The 24,316-nt window shown below is 39.7% G+C and overlaps 1 protein-coding gene across 1 annotated transcript in view; it reads left to right on the top strand.

The window, feature by feature from the left end:
• Nucleotides 1-24,316, top strand: part of nipbla (NIPBL cohesin loading factor a) — a 157,241-nt gene that overhangs the window by 63,079 nt on the left and 69,846 nt on the right. The window contains 8 exon segments of the mRNA XM_034170432.1: nucleotides 2,701-2,717; nucleotides 2,720-2,752; nucleotides 2,755-2,831; nucleotides 4,220-4,363; nucleotides 5,809-5,895; nucleotides 6,268-6,488; nucleotides 6,664-6,766; nucleotides 9,870-9,968. Of these exon segments, the coding sequence (XP_034026323.1) occupies nucleotides 2,701-2,717; nucleotides 2,720-2,752; nucleotides 2,755-2,831; nucleotides 4,220-4,363; nucleotides 5,809-5,895; nucleotides 6,268-6,488; nucleotides 6,664-6,766; nucleotides 9,870-9,968 (781 nt within the window).

Here is a 24,316-nt window from a genome sequence, read left to right as displayed (position 1 = left end):
GTTTAGGTGTTAATGATGGCTTTCGTTGAGCTTTTCTGTATGTAAATCCCATTTCCTTTAGGTGGTTTCTTACAGTTCGGTCACAGACGTTGACTCCAGTTTCCTCCCATTCGTTCCTCATTTGTTTTGTTGTGCATTTTTGATTTTTGAGACATATTGCTTTATTTTTTCTGTCTTGACGCTTTGATGTCTTCCTTGGTCTACCAGTATGTTTGCTTTTAACAACCTTCCCATGTTTTGTATTTGGTCCAGAGTTTAGACACAGCTGACTGTGAACAACCAACATCTTTTGCAACATTGCGTGATGATTTACCCTCTTTTAAGAGTTTGATAATCCTCTCCTTTGTTTCAATTGACATCTCTCGTGTTGGAGCCATGATTCTTGTCAGTCCACTTGGTGCAACAGCTCTCCAAGGTGTGATCACTCCTTTTTAGATGCAGACTAACGAGCAGATCTGATTTGATGCAGGTGTTAGTTTTGGGGATGAAAATTTACAGGGTGATTCCATAATTTATTCCTCAGAATTGAGTGATTCCATATTTTTTTCCCTCTGCTTGGTCTAAAAAAAGTAAGCGTTACTGACTGCCACAATTTTGTTTCTTGATTTCTTATAGTGTTTCTTAAAGCCAGAAAGTTGCCATTTGAAATGACTTTAGTTTTGTGTCATGTCTGTGATCTGCTTTTTTCTACAAAATTAAACAACTGAATGAACATCCTCCGAGGCCGGTGATTCCATAATTTTTGCCATGGGTTGTATATATAATATATATGGGTAGCGTGGTGACTTAGTGGTTAACACTGTTGACTCAAAAGAAGATCATGGAATCGATTCCCACCTGTGGCCTTTCTGTGTGGCGTTTACATGTTCTCCCCGTGTTTGCGTGGGTTCCCTACAGGTGCTCCTGCTTCCTCTCACATTTGAAGACATACAGGTTAGGTAGATTGGAAACTTTAAATGTGTGTGCGATGAAGAACTCAGGAGGCTCTTGGTACTCCATTTAGTTTGGGAATTTAGTGCCTTTTTTCTGGAGGTGCATGTGTTTGTGTGTCTGGGAGGAGTGCATCTTGTCTGTTGCTTCTTGAGTGTAAAAGTAAACTTTATTTTTTCATTAAATGTTTATGAATTGGATTACATCTCATTGTTCACATTGAATGAATTTAGAGTGTGTTGTTTTTTTTTATACCTGCTTCAACAGACCACCTTCGGTATTTTGACAAGTTGCCTAAAATTGCATGTAGGTGTTTGATCTCATACGGGGCAGAATACGACTCAAGGAGTGATTTGTCACAAGGAGTGACACACAGACACACACACACACAAATAATATCTGTATTCTTGCACTTTTCTTCTTCAAGCTTCAACAATAGCTAATATTGTTTCATTTGAATTTAATAAAGCATGGAATTTGTTTGTGGTTATCTTTACAAAACACACTCAGAATGTTACCTTACTCTATCGCCAAGTCCTACCAAGTGATATAGTTAATGATGATAACCTTGAACAGTGAAGTTATTCATCAAATGACAGCAAGCAAATGTATTCACTAATATCTTTCTTTGTTTAGTGTCATTTTAATTTGATGTGCCAACACCAAACTGAATCCTGTTCTTTATTATTTTGCAGCGCAAGTGATATTTTATGACAAAACAAAATAAACTCCAGTAATAAAAGAATAAACACCAGAAATAAAAGTGCGCAACAATAGTACATAAAATCCCAAATTTTAGAGCTGATAATGCAAAAAAAAAGTGCTACTTAGAATCCAGTGTGACTTGTATACATTTTTTTCCTCTTCAAAAAATATAATCACTTTCTAATGGAATTGTGACTTTGAGAGAGTTTGCAAGTTTGAAATGGCAAGATCAGCAGTTTTAATGATGCTGTAACTTGCTCTATTTTGTTTGAATAAGTTGTAAGCAATAATGCTGTGCATGTCCACTGGGATGTGTAAATTGCTGAATTTATCTCAGTTTCATTTATTTTATTGTCACAATTCAATTTATTTATATAATGCCGGCTCACAGCATACGTTTCCGCAAGGCACTATACAAGGATAAGGTCTCACCTTATCAACCCCTTGAGCAAGCACATTGGCAACAGTGGTAAGGAAAACTCCCTTGAGCATTTTTTTATTGTAAGAAGAAACCTTGAGCAGACCAGACTGAGGGGTGACAATTTGCTGATAAAACATCAGCACTGATCACAAATGCCCATGCATCCCCAACTTTGCACAGCAGACCATAGCCCTCAACAGTCTCTCTGCCCCAGTTGCGGTCCAAGGACGGTTGTCTTTAGATTATCTAAATGTTTTGATGATATCTCTCACAGCTCATCCTGAGTGTGTGTGTAATGCCCCTGTTACACAGGTAAATTGCAGAGCTATTTTATGAGATCAGAGCTCTTCAGGAATCTGATAAAATGTAATCAATTTCACCTGAAAGCATTTATACCTTTTTCAAATAGTAACATGACACTTTTGAGTGACATAATTATTTCTGGAAAATTATTTGTGTCACTATGAATGAACTTGGTGAATTCATCTTTAGAAATGAGCAATGTGGGAACTTTGTCTCTTAAATTTTGTATACTGCATTTGTCTAAACTATTTAGATTTATTACCACTAATTATATTATTCCGCCCCTCACTGAGGAAATTCATTTTTCATGCCCAATGGGTTTTTTTCTCCTCCTCACCCAGATGTGGCAGTAAGCAGGGAGAGAAGATTACCGGCCACTGTTTGAGAACTTTGTCCAGATCTGCTGTCTACAGTTAACAAACCAGAGTGGCCTGCTGCAGAGCTGCTACTCAGTCTGCTGGGTAGACTACTGGTTAGTATGACAGTCTCCTATTCCTTCCTGTATGTTCCTTCACTATGTGTGTCACATGCAGAACATTGTCTTCATGTTTATGTGTGTTGTCATATTAATATTAAAACGGTGTACCTCAAATTAATAACAATACATGGTAGATATATTTACTGCAATTTAGCATAGAATACAATAAATGGACTGCATTTATATAGCGCTTTTCCATCTGCATCAGACGCTCAAAGTGCTTTACAATTATGCCTCACATTCACACAAACACACACACACTGATGTTAGGGTGCTGACATGCAAGGCGCTCACTACACCCCATGAGCAAATTGGGGATTAAGGACCTTGGCCAAAGGCCCTTGGTGATTTTCTGGTCAGGCTGTGGTTTGAACCGAGGATCCTCTGGTCTCAAGCCCAATGCTTAACCACTAGACCATCACCTCCCAGAATAGAATACAGCCTTTTTGCTGTCATTGTACATACATATATACATACATACACTGAAATTTATCTTGTGCATTTAACCCACCCTAATTACAGTTGGACACAATCCCACCACTAGGAGCAGTGGGCAACCACAGTCCGGCGCCCAGGGACCAACTCCAGATGTAGAGACGCTGTCTTGGTCAGGGACAGACAAAGGAGCAAACCCTAAATAAGCATGTTTTTGATTGTGGGAGGAAGCCATGCAGACACGGGGAGAACATGTTAGCTCCACACAGAAAGGGTGGGGAGCAATCCCGCGACATCTTGCTGTGAGGCACTAGTGCTAACCACTAAGCCATCATGCTGCCACATATGTGCCAGCATAGTTTGGCACATATGTTGTCATATTAAAGAAGATGAAAGGATCTGTAATAGGATCATAATTTATGAAAGATATATACCAGATGCTTCATACATAAGACATAGGTGCCCCTTGGGAGTTGATGAGCTCATTACATTTTTAAGGTTGTTAAATGTGCTTTATCGTTTTCTTCAGATTTACAAAGTGTGAATATTGTGATAACACAAACATGATGTGTACAAATATTAGGCTGCTTATTTTAATGAATAATTTGCTTTCTTAAAACTAATGCATCATCATGCTTAACATTTTGACTTCTGATAGGTACAGGTGAGGAACAGTGAAACTTGATTTCAGGCAATGTTGGCATAGTTTTAACATAATTTTTTTTTTAATTATTCTTTTAGAGGCTGGTATTAGTTCACTTAGAAAGGTTAGCACACTGGTGCCTGTCTAGGCTTCTTCAGACAGGCACATGTAAAGTAGGCCTTTTGTTTGGATGCAGTTAATGATGCTTTGTTGCTAATTGCAGGTGGCTGGTATCCACTAAGATGACTGTTACTTGTTTGAATATCAAGATTCCATTTTAACTTGTCTTGTTTGTCTTGTTCAGGTACACCAGTTTAGTAATAAGCAGACAGAGATGGCTTTGAGAGTGGCATCTCTAGACTATCTGGGCACAGTGGCCGCTCGCCTCAGGAAGGATGCAGTCACCAGCAAGATGGATCAGAGGTCTATCAATCGCATTCTAGAAGAGGTGCAGTAAGGTTTTCACATTCCCTGCCAATTAAACTTATCTTACTGCAAATGGAACTGAAAAAGATGGAGTTAGGTCATTTCTGTCTATACGTCCACTGGTGTTAAGATGCTGAGATTACACATTCTTGTAAAATTGACAGTGCAGAAATGGAATCCAATTTGAGGGTATTGGCTGTCAATTTTCCTTATTTTTCATTATGCTTTGTTAGTGTTTGCTTTTTACCCTGCTATCTGCACACACAATATACACTATTATGCATAGGTTTTAGATATATTTATTTCACATTTCCTACTAAATTAACTATTTTCAATTTCAATTTATTTTCATTTATATAGCACCAAATCACAACAGAGTTGCCTCGAGGTGCTTCACACAAGTAAGGTCTAACCCATAGGTGTCAAACTGATTCCAGAAAGGGCCAAGAGGGTGTATGTTTTCTTTGCAGCTACTGACACCACCAGGTGACTCCACTGATTAACATCACTTTGAACAGATGGAATCACGTTGTCAGTGAAATCACCTGGTGGAGTCAGTGGCTGCAAAGAAAACCTGCACCCTCTTGGCCCTTTCTGGAATCAGTTTGACACCCATGGAACCTTACTAACCCCCAGAGCAACAGTGGTAAGGAAAAACTCCCTCTGAGGAAGAAACCTCAAGCAGACTGGACTCAAAGGGGTGACCCTTTGCTTGGGCCATGCTACAGACATAAATTACAGAACAATTCACAAAATGAATATACAGGAAGTGCTGTTGGTGCACAGGACAGGAGGGACTCCAGCTCAAATACAACTCCCATCTCTGGATGGAGCTTTTCCTTAAACAGTGAGAAAAAACAGAATCAGGCATCAGAAAGACAAGAAATACTGTATAATTTGCCAGCATTAATCAACAAGAAAAACAGAAGAAATACTAAGGTGATCGCTGGCCACTAGCCCTAAGCTTCACTAAAAAACCAGAATTTAGGTAAGGTTGAGGAAGCGGCACGCTCTGTTTCCTAATAAAATAAATTAAGAGTAAAAAGCGTAAAACAAAACTATGCCAGTATGCTAGCCATATGAAAGGGAAAATAAGTGCGTCTTAAGTCTGGACTTGCAAGTCTCCACAGAATCTGACTGTTTTATTGACGCAGGGCGATCATTCCACAGAGCAGGGGCACGATAAGAGAAAGCTCTGTGACCTGCAGACTTCTTATTCACCCTAGAGACACAAAGTAGTCCTGCACTCTGAGAATGCAAAGCCTGGGCCGGTATGTAAGGTTTCATTAGGTCAGCTAGGTAGGGAGGTGCCAGTCCGTGAACAGTTTTATAGACTAGTAGCAGAACCTTAAAATCTGATGAATGGAGCCAGTGAAGGGATGCCAAAAATGGGTGTAATGTGGTTGTGGTTGTAATGGATAATGAAATTTGTTACATTATGTTATGATGTTGTCTCTGATGATGTAGGCACCAGGGAATGATGAGACCCAGCAGTTGCAGAAGGCTCTACTGGACTACTTAGAAGAGAACGCTGAGACAGATGCCTCATTAGTGGTAAATTTTTATGAAACTAACCTTATATATGGTGGCATTTAAAGACTTGCACTTGCATTTTCCATTTGTCTTTGTTCTCTCAGTTTTTGCCATCATCTTTGAGGATTATAATTCATAGTTTTTCCTCATTCAGTAGCAATCACAATTCTGCAAACTCATTCTCTGCTCCTCCCAAATGACTTAACAGTGCCCCTGTGATGCATTCTCTATAATTCACTAGTTACTTCATTGACACATATTGCATAACTGTATGGGATGAGAATGTTGTGTTGGTAGGAATTCTCATTACTCTTCCTACGTGTAAAGACAAATACTGTGATTTAACTAAGATTTATCTGATGTTGACGTGTGCACATGTGTTTGTGTGTCTAGTTTGCTAGAAAGTTCTATATTGCCCAGTGGTTCCGGGATGCTACAACAGAAGCTGAGAAATCTATGCGGAACCAAAATCCAAAGGATGAGGACTCATCGGATGGTCCACACCATGCAAAGGAGATGGAGACCACTGGTGAAATTATGCAGCGTGCTGAAAAGCGCAAAAAGTTCCTGCGTAACATCATCAAGACCTCGCCAGCTCAGTTCACCACACTGAAGTGTGTCTGCACATATCAATAGCATACTTACTAGAATAGTAATTTAATTTTTTACAAATGTCTTGTCCACTTAACTCAGTTTCATGTCCTTTTTTTATTCTAGTTGCTTGTCATTTATGTTATTTCCAGTGGCACTGATGACTAATCAGAAACCCTTTCTTTTCCTCCTCTTCAGAATGAACTCTGACACAGTGGACTATGATGACTCCTGTCTGATTGTACGTTATTTGGCCTCCATGAGGCCGTTTGCCCAGAGTTTTGATATTTATTTAACACAGGTAAGGTTTGAATGTTTTTCCTTGTATTGCTTTTCCTTGCTACCATGTAGGGGAATATAGGAATACTGAAATGTAGACTGTTGGTGTGTCATTTACCTTTGCTTGTGTTTGACAAACCACAACAAAAATGAATAAATTGTTGTAGATTAAATTTAGGACTTCTCTCAATTGTGAACTAGTCTCAAGTGGGTTTTGAGAACTTTTGTGCAGATTTTTTGTGTGTTGGGGCCTTGACTAAGTCCTTTAATCAGTCTGCATGCAATAACAATATGGCACACTATGGCAGTAACTGTTGAATTAAAGCTGATTAAATGAAATATTACATGAAAATTCAGTAAGGTATATCTTATATATTATATTCCAATTCTAAGGTGGAACTCTGCCAGTATACAAAGGTGTATGTAAATATCTAAAAAGGAAGAGTAAAATAGGAGAGTAGAAAAGAGTAGAGTAGAGCCACTTAGGTGCCTGGTCTTGAGAACCAGGGGTGGTAGGTTAAAAAGCTTATTTATCCCATGGGAACTCTCCCTACCCACCCAAGCAGCTCAAGAAAAAGGTATATATAATATAATAAGTAATAAGACATAAGAAGGACTAGGCATCACAGGAGAAGATTGTAGTAAAGTAATTAGTATGTAGACTAGTAGTGAAATCAAATATAGTTAGTAAGCTAAGCTGTAGGTGCAGAAGCTGTGAGTGTGTGAGTGTACTGGTACCTATCTAACGTAACTCTGTTAGCATACTATCGGAAAATAAAAAGTATAATTATTATGCTATCAAATGGAAACCTAAGAACTTAGGTACTATATAAAATAGAATTATAAATGGTAAAAATAAGCTAGTTGTAGTAGAAGAGTTGATGATTAATAGATTGCACAGTGCTTCAATGGTCAGTGACTGTCTGAAATGCTGCTTTGTGTAATAACCACCTCAAATTATATAGTAGAGGACCCACCCATTGAGTCCGTGACTAAAATTCCGGGAGTAAGGTTTGAATGCATATTCTTCAAGATTGGCCCAAAAAAAGGAGATTTTAGCCAGGGTAATTTTTTTGTAAGTGTGAGCTAACTCCACCAGGGGGCGATAAGCAAAATGGCCGGCAAAATCAATATTTTGCCATATTTCCACTTCTGTTTGACCTAGAACATTAATTTTGGTGTCTGAATTATGTTTATGGGGTCAAGGAATCCAAATATGACAATATAAATAACATATCTATCACCTAGTGGGCGCTGTCGAACATTTCAATTCAAAATATGTTTTTCTTATATGTCAGTAAAAGACTGATAATCAATCAGAATCATGATTTACTTTAGCAGTTGACAAAGTCAAGTATTTGTAGTTTGTTGAGTTTAAACATAAAAGACTTGTAATGGGTTTTAAAAGTGATATGTTATTTATAAGCCAGTATTTGCTGACTAGATGTGTGCAAAAGAATTATGCTTTTGACTCCTGTTGCAAGTTGAAATGACGATGAACAAAGGCTCCAAGCTGAAGGCTGATTGGCTACAGATCTTAAAGAATGATAAGATGCTGCTCACCCATACCCGTACTGTGAACACTGTCAACAAAGTGAGGTCTTCGCTGCATGATGTTGCCATGTCAAGTGAATCTGAACAAGCACATAGCGAGAATGCCGAGACCAGACTACAGGAGGAAGAACGAGCTGTACAGGACTTGCAAGCATGTATTAAGGAATTCCATTGTGACCCGTTCAGCTTGGAAGACACCAGGTTACGAACCCTGATGTCAGGGGTGTATGCCTCAGACAGTCTTGTCAATGACTTTGATTCTGCCCAGAGTGACAGAGAAAACCAGTTCTCTACCTTCAGCAAGGAGCGAATGTTCTCCTCAGACAAATCCTTCCATGCAAGTATCAAGAGGAATGCCCGCAGCAACTTCTCTCATCCACCAACATCCAAGGAAACAAAACCGACACAACCAGCGAAGTCTGAAGCCATGGAAAACAGATCATTGGCATCTGTCATTGAAATGGCCGAGAAACACAATGTAAAATTTGTGCTGGCTGACATCATGGAATACAGGATCACAGAGGAATGTCTCCCAATCTTTAACATCAATGGCATGTTGAGGAAAACTCAGAAATCAAAGCATCAGGCTCATCGCTTTCTTAACTTAAACAAGAAAGACTTTGTTTTGTCACCACTCAACAATGGCGGGACACTTGAAAATGGTAGATGTGTCCCCCTGAGATACAGCAAACCATGTCTACCTGATTGAGTCTACACAGAATGTATGTGAAGAAGACATATCTGATAAAAGTGATGGGGATGATGAATACAGTGATACAGAAGATGATTGAATTCTGATTATGATATTCTCATTATTGGTTAATTGACTAAATGCTAACTATATATATATGTACTTGCATAAAAATGTAAAACATTGGTTCCTCATTTGTGAAAATATGTTGCAAGGAAAAGTGCATTTGATAACTTGAGTTCATGTAGATATGATATACTGGACATGTGCTCGATACGCAAAACTATTAACCTTATAGAACTTGATTTTGTATGTCCAATACTTGCATAATGGTAAACTGAAGTTTTAATATAATTTAATTGTGAAATTAGACTTTTTTGGTATTTACATGAACTGGAAATTGTACCAATGAAATATTAAACACATGTATGACCATGAGAAGTTGAAAGTGTCACTACTGCCAGAGAAAGCCTGCAGCGCCCTCCAGGTGATAGATATGTTATTTATATTGCCATATTTGGATTCCTTGACCCCAAAAACATATCTTTAGACACCAAAATTAATGTTCTAGATCAAATAGAAATGGAAATATGGCAAAATATTGATTTTGGTGGCCATTTTGCTTATCGCCCCCTGGTGGAGTTAGCCCGCACTTAGAAAAAAGATGACCCCAGCTAAAATCTCTTTTTTGGGGGCCAATCTTGAAGAATATGCATTCAAACCTTACTCCTGGAATTTTAGTCACACACTCAGTGGGTGGGTCCTCTACTAATACAGCCACAACAATATGCTGTTGCATGTCTAGAAATTCTACATTTGTGCATTGATGGATATAAGTTGTACTTCAGTGATAAAATGATTCTCTGGTGTGTGTTTTAAGATTTTGAGAGTCCTTGGGGAAAGTGCCATTGCTGTGAGGACTAAAGCCATGAAGTGTCTATCTGAGGTTGTGGCTGTGGATCCCAGCATTCTGGCAAGGGTATGCATACTTCTCCATTAAAGACCATAGCATGTATATGTACTGGACAAACCTTGCGTGACTTCACCCATAGGTGTTCTAGAGACCCCGAACAGCTATATGAAGCCCATACCTAAGCATCACCGTTAAGGCGACCTAACAGCTGAAGCTACCGGTAGCTGCTAAAAGTGCAAAAGCCACTGGCATACAACATTAAATAAGATGAGAATTTCACTCAGTGCAACTATTGCAGCAGGGATGTCTTAGATGAAAATCTAGGACCTTTCATCATACAACAAGCCATATTATTCCACTTATTTATGATAAGATGCTCAAAATGACAGACACAGCCCTCCACAAAAGCTACCGGCTGCATCAAGGGGCTCTCAGCTACTGACACTGTCAGAGTCAGACTCTCCTCAGCTGCTGTCACTCAGTGATCACGCCCCTAATTTTTCATAAGTATTTCGCTTAAAATGTCTTAAACTAAGAAGTTAAAAATTTTATTTCTGCTCTAAAGTTGGGCATTTTAACATGAACTTGAATGGGATCCGGCTTGCTTTTGGAGCAAGCCTTAAGGCAGCCAGTCAAGGAACTAGGGTTGAGCGAGTACACCACTATCTGTATCTGTTCAACCAACTAAATTATCTGTATCTGTAATTGTGGTCGGGGCCTAAACCGGAAGTGGACGTGGTTTAACCCGAAATGGTTGGGGCTTAAGTCAGTACATTATTTTAAGTCTGAAATTGATATGGATTGATCAGAAGTTGCTATATTTATTGTTTGTTTGAATACTATTTACAGAACAGCCTCAGAATTGGGATTCAGTGTTTTTGATCACAATAGCAAAGGAACTATTTATAGAACAAGTTTTTTTTTTTTTATAAACTCAGAACATGAATATTCTCAAGTGTATGAATGAATAACAGAATTGACATTCCATGTAGTAGGAAATTATGAACTACTACGAGTATGCATGAACAAAAGTTGTCACACAACACAACTTCCTTTTTAAAAAAAATTTATGATCAAACAGATATTTATTTCCCCAATTATTTATTTATTTTTACAACTACTTGGCATTTTTTTCCACACAAACGTAAACAATATTGATTATGGTGTGTGTGTTGTGTGTGTGTCTGTGTCTGTGCATGCATGACTGTCTGTGCCTGCATGACTGTCTGTGTATGCATGTGTGTGTGACTGAGGGAGAGAGAGGTTGTTCGACTGACCAATTTATTTTTATGAACTGCAGTGAGAAAGTGTCAGATACTGCATGCAGCCATGTTCAATAAAAATATTAATACAGGCTACTTTGAGTGTTCAGCTACATGTGTGTATGTTTATAAGTGGTCTGTAAGACTTAATTTTTTTAATGATCTGTGTGAACTTGGTTATTCATGCAAACAGGGAAATAATATATCAGCCTTGTTCACTGTATTCTTCTCAAAAGCACCGCGTTCAGTAGGAGCAAAGTTTTCCAAGTGACTTTATATCACCAACAAAATGAAGAGCAAACAAACGGTTAAAAAATGTTTGAACAAGAGCTAAACCTGGACTGACTTGATTGTCAAATCAGAATCGAATTCATTGCTCCTCCTCTCTATCTCTCCCTCAGAGAGAGAGGGGGAGCCCTCTCCCCCCTCAGAGAGAGGGCTCCTCCTCCTCTGGAATGAGAGACTCGTCACTCTCACACCGTGGCTTATTTGTGCAAACTGGAAACATGAAGGCTTACCTGTTGATCTCACTAGTATCCGCTGTGGCTTCTTCAACGGAGCATTATAGTCCAATCATTTCTCTGGGTAAAGATCCAGTGGTGTGGGTTTTTTCTCCATAAAATGAAAAGAGCAGATGTGACGTTTGGGTGGATTTTTCAAATTCAGCGCCTTTAGCCAGCACCAGAGATCCTTGTCTTTCAATGGAGGAGGGAACAGCACTCAGATCTCTACTTTTCATGTTCAAAACATTGTTCTGAAAGGGATAGTTTCCTCTTATTCCAGTTGTTGTGGTACTCACGAACGGAACAGTTAATGCTGCTCATGTTCGGACACTTCTAGTGTATTGTGTTCCCACGTAACTAATCATCATACGCAGCGGCAAACCGGAAGTTGCTCGACAAAATGGAGCCACCCACCCTGACTTCTTGAATAAGGTGAATAGGAAGCGTTGAGAGGCTGTTATTTCTGCAAAAGTAGGATCTACTAAATATTGATGTATTTTTTCTGTTGGGGTGCCCAAATTTATGCACCTGCCTAATTTTGTTTAAAGAATTATTGCACACTTTCTGTAAATCCTGTAAACTTAATTTCACTTCTTAAACATCACTGTGTTTGTCTGCTATATGATGTATATGATATATTTAACTGAAATTGCTGATCCAAACAACCAATGATTTATAAAGGAAAATAATGGAAATCATCAGGGGTGCCCAAACTTTTACGTACAACTGTGTATGTATGTATATATATATATATATATGTATATTAGGGCTGTCACAAACGACTATTTTGATAGTCGACTAGTCATCGATTATTTTTGCGATTAGTTGACTAGTCGGAGCATACGTAATTTCCTAAATTTAAGGCCTGCAGCATTTTACGAGAAACGTCGGGATGAAAACATGAACATTTCCAAATCAATGATTATTTCTTAGACTTCATTTACATCAACCATTCAGAAATACAAACAGTGTGGTAATTTATAGTATATTTATAGTATCTGTGTCAGGTAGGCAGTTCTCAAAAACTAAATGTCCATTCTGGAAGGAGACAAGTGAGGGAAGCCACCAAGACACAACTCTGGAAGAACTTTTGGCTTCTGTGAGTGGAGAGACTGGGAATAGTGCAACATTTTTATTTTATCTTCATTTTACATATAGTCTCAACTTTTTCTGATTTGTGGTTGTTTCTGTTGCATTTCTAAAATTACAGAACTGCTTTAAAGAAAAGTGTGAACATTTTATTGTATTTTAAAACTTTGTGGAGCAAATGCAAACACCAAACTCTTAGAAAGAAGGAAAAAAATACACAGATGTGCAGGCAAACTTTGATATAAACTAGAGATGTACCGAATCCTGATTTTTAAGGTTCTGCCAATACTGAATCAACTGCTTAAGATTTGGCCGAAACCGAATACCGAATCCTACTCCGATCATCAGCTAGTACATTACAATGCAATGAAAACTATTGCACAGTGTATTTCCTTTCCTTAACAGTAAGATAAAACATAGGCAATAACTTCTACCATATTTTTTTTTATTTGAATATAGTCACACTTAGAGAACACCACTGAAATGTTAAGCTTAAAGCCATTCAGTGTACAGTCTTAGTGTTCTGTTCATTCCAAAGAACAAAGAAAGAGAGCAAAAAGTGCCATTATTGCTAAAGGAATAAGGCCTGTCTTTAACAGTGAGCCATTGATAAAGTGCTCTTTGCTGATCAAAAAAAAAGTATAAGAATACAGCAAAACATAGTGCATTTACAAATTAAAACTTAGCACATATTAGCACATTTACAACTCTTGGATACACCTAAACTGTATTTTCAAACAAAAATGTGATAGCCTATTGAATGCTGAATCAGTTTTTTTTTTTTTTTTCTCTCAGAAAAAAAGTACTGGGAATCTTGATAATCATTAATGCCTACAGTCAAGGAACATAGGCTACACTTCAATTTCAAGCACTTACAACTGTAGGCTTAATTAGGAACATAACTTATCTTCTCTTAAGCCTGGTTCACACGACAGGATTTTAAAATTATCTTAGGTTTCCAAAACCTGAGAGACCACACACGTGAAGATAAAAAATCATAGCTCTAACAGGTTTGGTCGTACAGTGTGTGGTGTTCAGCCACATGGTAAGGACAACACCACCGACAAACAGATTTCACGCACGGACATTCACAGCTCAGACAGGAAATCTCGCAAAATCTCTAGAGATTAAACGTGACCTCAGAGTAAACAAATGGAGGTACTTTGTGGACTATTTAAAACAGAGGGAAAAAAACGATACAAAAAGAAAACGAAAAGGTGTTCTTTAAAGGAGTGGAGACAGCGCAACCACCAGACTTTCTGGTAAGTCAGAACAGCTGTTTTGATTTTATTTTCCGCTCCGTGCGTCCATCACCTCGCTTTCTGATTGGCTGAACGTCACATTCAGCAGGCTGCGTACTTGTTTTGATCGGAGGACACAACACACACCGTGATATCAGGCCAAAAAAATCCAACATGTTGAATATCCCTGATTTACAATCGGAGCGCTCCTGACGCCCTTCCGAGCAGATCAGAGTGCTCTTAACACACCACACACGGCAAAAATATCTTATAAGATTATCTTTAGCATCATCACGATTGTCGGGGCGTCCTTAAGATTGTCGGAAGGGGAAGATCGGGTCCGATATCGGCCTAATTATCCGGCCTTAAATATTAACGACGTAATCACGTTGTGCTTACGCGCGGTAGGATTCGGTTCAGTTGGCGCTCTAGGGTTTGGCCGAAACCAAACCCCGTCAACAAGGCCAATGTTCGGCCGAATCCGAAACCGAATCTTGGATTTGGTACATCTCTAATATAAACTGAACAGAACAATGCAGGCTGATTTGACTCCCCATATTTTTTGTATAAATAAATCAGAATAAAATAAGAGGTAACTCACTTTGAAATAATAAAAAATATAGCCACAGCTTATAATAACTTGAAAAATAACAAAAATCAGCAGCTTGTATTTTTATTCTGACTCCAGTTCATTTTAGTGTGAAGTCATTTTTAAGTCATTTTTTTCTCCTTATCAGTCATGTTTTGTGCCCGAACACTACATTAAGCTTAAGATTGAACAAATAAATACTTTGGAAAATAACAGCTTTTAAAGTTCAGAGTTCTCACCTGCTTTTTGTGATCTGTGCGTCTGAACATCACTGCACAACTTCTCCACAGCAGGGTTTTTTACCCGTGTATGTGTAATTTTTGCTCCGTTCATTTATTTATTCTCATTTTTAAGGATATTTAACTGTTTATTTCATTTCATGATCTCATAAATTCAGTATACGATGCGCACATGGTGTGAACAGGACGGTGCCATCAGAACCGCATGAGTAGAGAAAGTCCAGAGAGAAGTAAAGGCAGCTCCACAGTTTGGTTCGTTTTTTTTTTTTTTTTTTTACACATGTTCTCTCAGGTTAAAATCCTCTCTCTCTGCTCTGCGCTCGCTGTCTCATGTGCACTGATGGTTCTCAGCAGAATGTAACGTCTTGTGCCTCCGTTCAGGAATCTTCCTCCCCCACCACTCCCTCACAGTCTACAATCAGTTGACTCCATGCGCACACACATACACACACACACACCCTGACAGCTCCTTCGATAAACTGCGCATTTTAAATGGTTTTGAACAAGACGGCCACTGTTTTAATCGGCCGTCTTATCCAATTTGAATGTCCAAATGACGGCAGGACGGCTCGCTGCCTAAAACTATGAATGGAGAGAAAAACAAAGACTTAAATAAAATAAACGACTCATCGACTACTAAATTAGTTGTCGACGGTTTCAATAGTCGACGTAGTCGTGACTAGTCAACGATTATTTTTGCGATTAGTCGACTAGTCGGATCATACGTAATTTCCTAAATTTAAGGCCTGCATTAGTCGACTAGTGGTGGCAGCCCTAAAATAAATAAATATATATATATATATATATATATATATATATATATATATATATATATATATATGAGGTCTGTTAGAAGAGAATCCGACCTTTTTATTTTATGCAAAAAAATATATGGATTTGATTCATATGTTTTTACGTCAGCCAAGCTTAAACCTTCCTGCGCATGCGTGAGTTTTTCCACGCCTGTCGGTTGCGTCATTCGCCTGTGGGCAGGCTTTGAGTGAGCACTGGTCCACCCCTCTCGTCGTTGTTTCATTGCAAGGAAATGGCGGAATGATTTGGGCTTTTTTTCCATCAGAATTTTTTCAGTAACTGTTAGAGACAGGCAGCTGGAAACCATTCGAAAAATTTATCTGGCTTTCGGTTAAAATTTTACGGGCTTCACAGAGAATAAGGAGTGTTACTACAGCTTTAAGGACTGCCCACAATGGCGCACGGCGCGCCGCACTCTGAGCCGCCATCGAGATCGCTGTATGGAGCCGGGACCGTCGTGTGCAATTTCTCTGGTTATCACAAGAGCTGGACATCAGCCATTTTCTGGCAGATTTCACTTTTAACAAGAGATTTTGTCATGGAAAGCCGCGTGGAGGCTTCGCGCATCACGATGGAGCCGCTGATGGAGCGAGACAAAGGAACACCTCCGTTTCGGAGTGTTAGAGGACAAGTTGGGACAAGCCCAGCTCTCCACAATTTCTCTTATACTCACTCGACTGGTAAACACTGAAAGCCGAGATAGGCATGTCCCAACTTGTCCATTTTAATATAGACCAGAGTGCGTGTATATGGGTTCAATCGTGGTGAGAGCTGACATTTGCTGTTTGTTATACTTATGTATTTTTGATCAAGGATGAACCCTTCCAAAACAGAAAGTTGATATGACAATTATTTTTCCTTTAAATTTGCAATTTTAGCTAATCAGTAAACAATGGACATTGTGCTGCAATGCACCATGGGTTTTGGGGTTTTAGGTTTTAAATGTTATGGTTCATGTTATTTTAACAGTATTGCTTGTGTTACTGATTTGTTTTTGTAGTTCGGTTGGTTTAGTCAGTTTAGTTAAGTGTTATGTTGCTGTTACCATGAGTGAGTTAAGTGTCATGCTACTGGTACCATACGTGAAAAGTGTTGTGATTTTAATGTCTTCCCCCACAGTCTCTGTTTGTCAAATTAAAAACACCTGCTTACAGCAGAATTCAGAAAAGACAAGAAGCTCTGCGTACATGCAATTTTGATCACGCACAAACTGGGGAGAGCTGATATTTGCCGTTTGGTATGTTTATGCATTTTGGATCAAGGATAATGGGCGCCAAAACCGAACATTGATAGGACTAATATTTTTAGAGAAGCTACCAATATTAGCTAACAATGCTAAACAATGGGCATTGATACTTATATTATGGGCTCACATGCCAATCCAGCATGGATGGCAGATTTCCATGAAGGTCTGTCTGCAGCAATTTCCTCAAAAGTAGACAGAGAGATGTCAAAGTCCTTTGTGTCTCTCTACATGGCATCCTTGAAACGGAGTAGAGGATAACCCAAGAGACGCTTGGCATCACTCAGTTCACCATAGAGAACTGATTTTGGGATATGCGAGTTGTCCATGTGGTAGACATGGCCTAGCCAGCGTAGAAGGTGTCTTCTTCATGTGTTGAATAGATTACATGAGCCACATAGCCAGGATTTTTACATCAGGGATTTTGTCCTGCCAGCCGACTTTGGGAATTTTGCAAAGACATCTGAGATGGAAAGAGTTTAAACGTCTCTCTTGACTGGCATATGATGACCACATTGCGCTCTCATAAAGTAGGACTGAAAGCACACACACTTCGTACACCTTGACTTTGGTGTTGAGAGATAGCGTTTTGTTGTCCCACACATGATCTTTTATACTGCCAAAGGTGGAAGAGGCCTTGCCAATTTGTTTACCGATCTCAGCGTCGAGTTGCGGTATACTGGTAACCGTTGACCCCAGGTAACAAAACTGGTCAACTACCTCTAAAGGCTGCGCATTGATGCTGATGACTGGTGGTGCTGATAGGCCACAGTACATCACTTTGGTCTTGGGGATACTGATCGTTACGCCAAAGGTAGTGCAGGCAGAGGAAAAGGAATCACACAGACACTGCTGATCTTCTTGAGTGTGCACCAAAACACTGCATCATCCACAAAAAGGAGGGTATGAGTCTTTGTCTTGGCTTTCAGTCTTGCAACATTGAACAAGGAGCCATCTGATCTTGTACATCGTGAAATGCCCGATGGGTCTGGAAAAGCCTATTTCAGTAGGACTGAGAAATAAATACCAGAGTGTGGGAGCCAGTACACATCCCTGCTTAACATCATTTTGGATCTCAAATGTGTCAAAAGACATGTCATCAAAAGTGATGGTTGCCTGCATCCCATCGTGGAAGGAACGGATGATGGATAAAAGAACAGGTGGACAGCCAATCATCTGAAGGATGGTAAAGAGATCATAGGCTTTGATGAGATCTCTAAAGCCATCACCAAAGGTCTTTTTTGTTCCACTGCCTTCACCTGAAGTTGTCGATGTGAAAAGAGCATGTCAGTGGTGGGCCGTCCTAATCTGAAGCCACACTGACTCTCAGGAAGAATGCAGTCTGCAAGATGGTTTAAACGTTGGAGAGCAACAGTCTTGTGGCTGGTTTCACTCCCACATCACACAGATAACAGATAGTTGATACAGTTCATTTCACAAGAAGCAGAAACTTAACTCAGACTACTTTTGATTACATTGAATATCATGTAAGCAGGCAATGATTAATTAAATAAATAACAACTCATAAAATCTCCATCAATTATCACCCTGCTGTGCACATTCACAGTAATTAAGCAGTTAACACCAAACTTGGTATGGTGACAGGGGCACCAATGGGGGAGGTCACTGGGGCCCTTAGATTGAATGCACGCACGCACACACACACACACACACACACACACACACACACACACACACACACACACACACACACACACACACACACACACACACACACACACACACACACACACACACACACACACACAGTCTTATATATTAGATTACAACCCGCTCACTGGAGCCCTTATTTTCGCAGTTCATGTGGTACTCAGGTCAGGTAGCAGCATCAAACATTACTTACCACCAGTGTTGCCAGTTACTTTGAAAAAGTAATCCAATTACTGATTGCTGATTACTCCTTGAAAAAGTAACTTAGTTACTTAACTGATTACGCAATTGTAAAAGTAAAAGTAAGTAAGTAAGTTAGATTACTAGTTACTTTTTTAGTTACTTTCGCCAGCTGCCAACAACAACCCTCTGCCACCTCAACATGACAAATCAAATCAATTTTATTTATATAGCGCCAAATCACAACAAACAGTTGCCCCAAGGCGCTTTATATTGTAAGGCAAGGCCATACAATAATTACGTAAAAACCCCAACGGTCAAAACGACACCCTGTGAGCAAGCACTTGGCGACAGTGGGAAGGAAAAACTCCCTTTTAACAGGAAGAAACCTCCAGCAGAACCAGGCTCAGGGAGGGGCAGTCTTCTGCTGGGACTGGTTGGGGCTGAGGGAGAGAACCAGGAAAAAGACATGCTGTGGAGGGGAGCAGAGATCAATCACTAATGATTAAATGCAGAGTGGTGCATACAGAGCAAAAAGAGAAAGAAACACTCAGTGCATCATGGGAACCCCCCAGCAGTCTAAGTCTATAGCAGCATAACTAAGTGATGGTTCAGGGTCACCTGATCCAGCCCTAACTATAAGCTTTAGCAAAAAGGAAAGTTTTAAGCCTAATCTTAAAAGTAGAGAGGGTGTCTGTCTCCCTGATCTGAATTGGGAGCTGGTTCCACAGGAGAGGAACCTGAATGCTGAAGGCTCTGCCTCCCATTCTACTCTTACAAACCCTAGGAACTACAAGTAAGCCTGCAGTCTGAGAGCGAAGCGCTCTATTGGGGTGATATGGTACTATGAGGTCCCTAAGATAAGATGGGACCTGATTATTCAAAACCTTATAAGTAAGAAGAAGAATTTTAAATTCTATTCTAGAATTAACAGTAAGCCAATGAAGAGAGGCCAGTATGGGTGAGATATGCTCTCTCCTTCTAGTCCCTGTTAGTACTCTAGCTGCAGCATTTTGAGTTAACTGAAGGCTTTTCAGGGAACTTTTAGGACAACCTGATAATAATGAATTACAATAGTCCAGCCTAGAGGAAATAAATGCATGAATTAGTTTTTCAGCATCACTCTGAGACAAGACCTTTCTAATTTTAGAGATATTGCGTAAATGCAAAAAAGCAGTCCTACATATTTGTTTAATATGCGCATTGAATGACATATCCTGATCAAAAATGACTCCAAGATTTCTCACAGTATTACTAGAGGTCAGGGTAATGCCATCCAGAGTAAGGATCTGGTTAGACACCATGTTTCTAAGATTTGTGGGGCCAAGTACAATAACTTCAGTTTTATCTGAGTTTAAAAGCAGGAAATTAGAGGTCATCCATGTCTTTATGTCTGTAAGACAATCCTGCAGTTTAGCTAATTGGTGTGTGTCCTCTGGCTTCATGGATAGATAAAGCTGGGTATCATCTGCGTAACAATGAAAATTTAAGCAATGCTGTCTAATAATACTGCCTAAGGGAAGCATGTATAAAGTGAATAAAATTGGTCCTAGCACAGAACCTTGTGGAACTCCATAATTAACCTTAGTCTGTGAAGATTCCCCATTTACATGAACAAATTGTAATCTATTAGATAAATATGATTCAAACCACCACAGCGCAGTGCCTTTAATACCTATGGCATGCTCTAATCTCTGTAATAAAATTTTATGGTCAACAGTATCAAAAGCAGCACTGAGGTCTAACAGAACAAGCACAGAGATGAGTCCACTGTCTGAGGCCATAAGAAGATCATTTGTAACCTTCACTAATGCTGTTTCTGTACTATGATGAATTCTAAAACCTGACTGAAACTCTTCAAATAGACCATTCCTCTGCAGATGATCAGTTAGCTGTTTTACAACTACCCTTTCAAGAATTTTTGAGAGAAAAGGAAGGTTGGACATTGGCCTATAATTAGCTAAGATAGCTGGGTCAAGTGATGGGTTTTTAAGTAATGATTTAATTACTGCCACCTTAAAAGCCTGTGGTACATAGCCAACTAATAAAGATAGATTGATCATATTTAAGATTGAAGCATTAAATAATGATAGGGCTTCCTTGAGCAGCCTGGTAGGAATGGGGTCTAATAGACATGTTGATGGTTTGGATGAAGTAACTAATGAAAATAACTCAGACAGAACAATCGGAGAGAAAGAGTCTAACCAAATACCGGCATCACTGAAAGCAGCCAAAGATAACGATACGTCTTTGGGATGGTTATGAGTAATTTTTTCTCTAATAGTTAAAATTTTATTAGCAAAGAAAGTCATGAAGTCATTACTAGTTAAAGTTAAAGGAATACTCGGCTCCATAGAGCTCTGACTCTTTGTCAGCCTGGCTACAGTGCTGAAAAGAAACCTGGGGTTGTTCTTATTTTCTTCAATTAGTGATGAGTAGTAAGATGTCCTAGCTTTACGGAGGGCTTTTTTATAGAGCAACAGACTCTTTTTCCAGGCTAAGTGAAGATCTTCTAAATTAGTAAGACGCCATTTCCTCTCCAACTTACGGGTTATCTGCTTTAAGCTGCGAGTTTGTGAGTTATACCACGGAGTCAGGCATTTCTGATTTAAGGCTCTCTTTTTCAGAGGAGCTACAGCATCCAAAGTTGTCTGCAATGAGGATGTAAAACTATTGATGAGATACTCTATCTCACAGAGTTTAGGTAGCTACTCTGCACTGTGTTGGTATATGGCATTAGAGAACATAAAGAAGGAATCATATCCTTAAACCTAGTTACAGCGCTTTCTGAAAGACTTCTAGTGTAATGAAACTTATTCCCCACTGCTGGGTAGTCCATCAGAGTAAATGTAAATGTTATTAAGAAATGATCAGACAGAAGGGAGTTTTCAGGGAATACTTTTAAGTCTTCATTTTCCATACCATAAGTCAGAACAAGATCTAAGATATGATTAAAGTGGTGGGTGGACTCATTTACATTTTGAGCAAAGCCAATTGAGTCTAATAATAGATTAAATGCAGTGTTGAGGTTGTCATTCTCAGCATCTGTGTGGATGTTAAAATCGCCCACTATAATTATATTATCTGAGCTAAGCACTAAGTCAGACAAAAGGTCTGAAAATTCGCAGAGAAACTCACAGTAACGACCAGGTGGACGATAGATAATAACAAATAAAACTGGTTTTTGGGACTTCCAATTTGGATGGACAAGACTAAGAGTCAAGCTTTCAAATGAATTAAAGCTCTGTCTGGGTTTTTGATTAATTAATAAGCTGGAATGGAAGATTGCTGCTAATCCTCCGCCTCGGCCCGTGCTACGAGCATTCTGGCAGTTAGTGTGACTTGGGGGTGTTGACTCATTTAAACTAACATATTCATCCTGCTGTAACCAGGTTTCTGTAAGGCAGAATAAATCAATATGTTGATCAATTATTATATCATTTACTAACAGGGACTTAGAAGAGAGAGAGACCTAATGTTTAATAGACCACATTTAACTGTTTTAGTCTGTGGTGCAGTTGAAGGTGCTATATTATTTTTTCTTTTTGAATTTTTATGCTTAAATAGATTTTTGCTGGTTATTGGTGGTCTGGGAGCAGGCACCGTCTCTACGGGGATGGGGTAATGAGGGGATGGCAGGGGGAAAGAAGCTGCAGAGAGGTGTGTAAGACTACAACTCTGCTTCCTGGTCCCAACCCTGGATAGTCACGGTTTGGAGGATTTAAGAAAATTGGCCAGATTTCTAGAAATGAGAGCTGCACCATCCAAAGTGGGATGGATGCCGTCTCTCCTAACAAGACCAGGTTTTCCCCAGAAGCTTTGCCAATTATCTATGAAGCCCACCTCATTTTTTGGACACCACTCAGACAGCCAGCAATTCAAGGAGAACATGTGGCTAAACATGTCACTCCCGGTCCGATTGGGGAGGGGCCCAGAGAAAACTACAGAGTCCGACATTGTTTTTGCAAAGTTACACACCGATTCAATGTTAATTTTAGTGACCTCCGATTGGCGTAACCGGGTGTCATTACTGCCGACGTGAATTACAATCTTACCAAATTTACGCTTAGCCTTAGCCAGCAGTTTCAAATTTCCTTCAATGTCGCCTGCTCTGGCCCCCGGAAGACAATTGACTATGGTTGCTGGTGTCGCTAACTTCACATTTCTCAAAACAGAGTCGCCAATAACCAGAGTTTGTTCCTCGGTGGGTGTGTCGTCGAGTGGGGAAAAACGGTTAGAAATGTGAATGGGTTGGCGGTGTACACGGGGCTTCTGTTTAGGGCTACGCTTCCTCCTCACAGTCACCCAGTCGGCCTGCTTTCCCAGCTGCTCGGGATCTGCCAGAGGGACACTAACGGCGGCTAAGCTACCTTGGTCCGCACCGACTACAGGGGCCTGGCTAGCTGTAGAAATTTCCACGGTGCGGAGCCGAGTCTCCAATTCGCCCAGCCTGGCCTCCAAAGCTACGAATAAGCTACACTTATTACAAGTACCATTACTGCTAAAGGAGGCCGAGGAATAACTAAACATTTCACACCCAGAGCAGAAAAGTGCAGAAGAGACAGGAGAAGCCGCCATGCTAAATCAGCTAAGAGCTAGTAGCTGTGCTAAGCTAGCGGATTCCTAAAAACACACAAAGTGAATAATGTGTAAATAATTTAGAGGTGATTCAGCAGAGGGAGTGCTTTAGTTAAGGCACGTGAAGATTACACTGTGAAACAAATCGTTATCTAGTTAACTAGATCAATCTAACTGCGCAGATTAAACAGCTAACAGATCCAGCAAAACACTGCTGTGCTCCGGAACAGGAAGTGATACAATACCGCAGTGAGAGCCAACCACCAATGATACTTGTTTTGCCAAAACTCACTTTATAGTCACCCTTTCTTGACTTCATTGAAAATAAATACTTGTTTTATAAAAAGTAAAATAAAGACCTCTTTCTTGACCTCATATTAAACTGTTGACAGCACTGTAACAGTAAGCAATTTCTAACCTACATTGTTTATAAATGTAACTATTAAACTCTTTCTAACATGTAATATCAGAATAGAATATAGAATAGATAGAATAGAATATCAGCAAGAGTGAAGGGGAAAGTTTACAAAACAGTAGTGAGACCAGCTATGTTGTATGGTTTAGAGATGGTGGCACTAACAAAAAGGCAGGAGGCGGAGCTGGAGGTGGCAGAGCTGAAGATGTTGAGATTCTCTTTGGGAGTGACAAGAATGGACAAGATTAGGAATGACCATATCAGAGGGACATCTCAGGTGGGACGGTTTGGAGACAAAGTCAGAGAGGCGAGATTGAGATGGTTTGGACATGTGCAGAGGAGGGACCCAGGGTATATAGGGAGAAGGATGCTGAGGATGGAGCCACCAGGCAGGAGGAGAAGAGGGATGCCAAAGAGGAGGTTCATAGATGTGCTGAGAGAGGACATGCAGGTGGTTGGTGTGACAGAGGAAGATACAGAGGACAGGGTGAGATGGAAACGATTGATCTGCTGTGGCGACCTCTAACGGGAACAGCTGAAAGACAAAGAAGATTTTTCTAACATTTAAATTCTGTCTAAACATTTTACTTG

The sequence above is a fragment of the Thalassophryne amazonica genome, chromosome 5, assembly GCF_902500255.1.
Source record: "Thalassophryne amazonica chromosome 5, fThaAma1.1, whole genome shotgun sequence".
Taxonomy (NCBI): domain Eukaryota; kingdom Metazoa; phylum Chordata; class Actinopteri; order Batrachoidiformes; family Batrachoididae; genus Thalassophryne; species Thalassophryne amazonica.
This window is presented reverse-complemented; position numbering and strand designations above follow the sequence as displayed.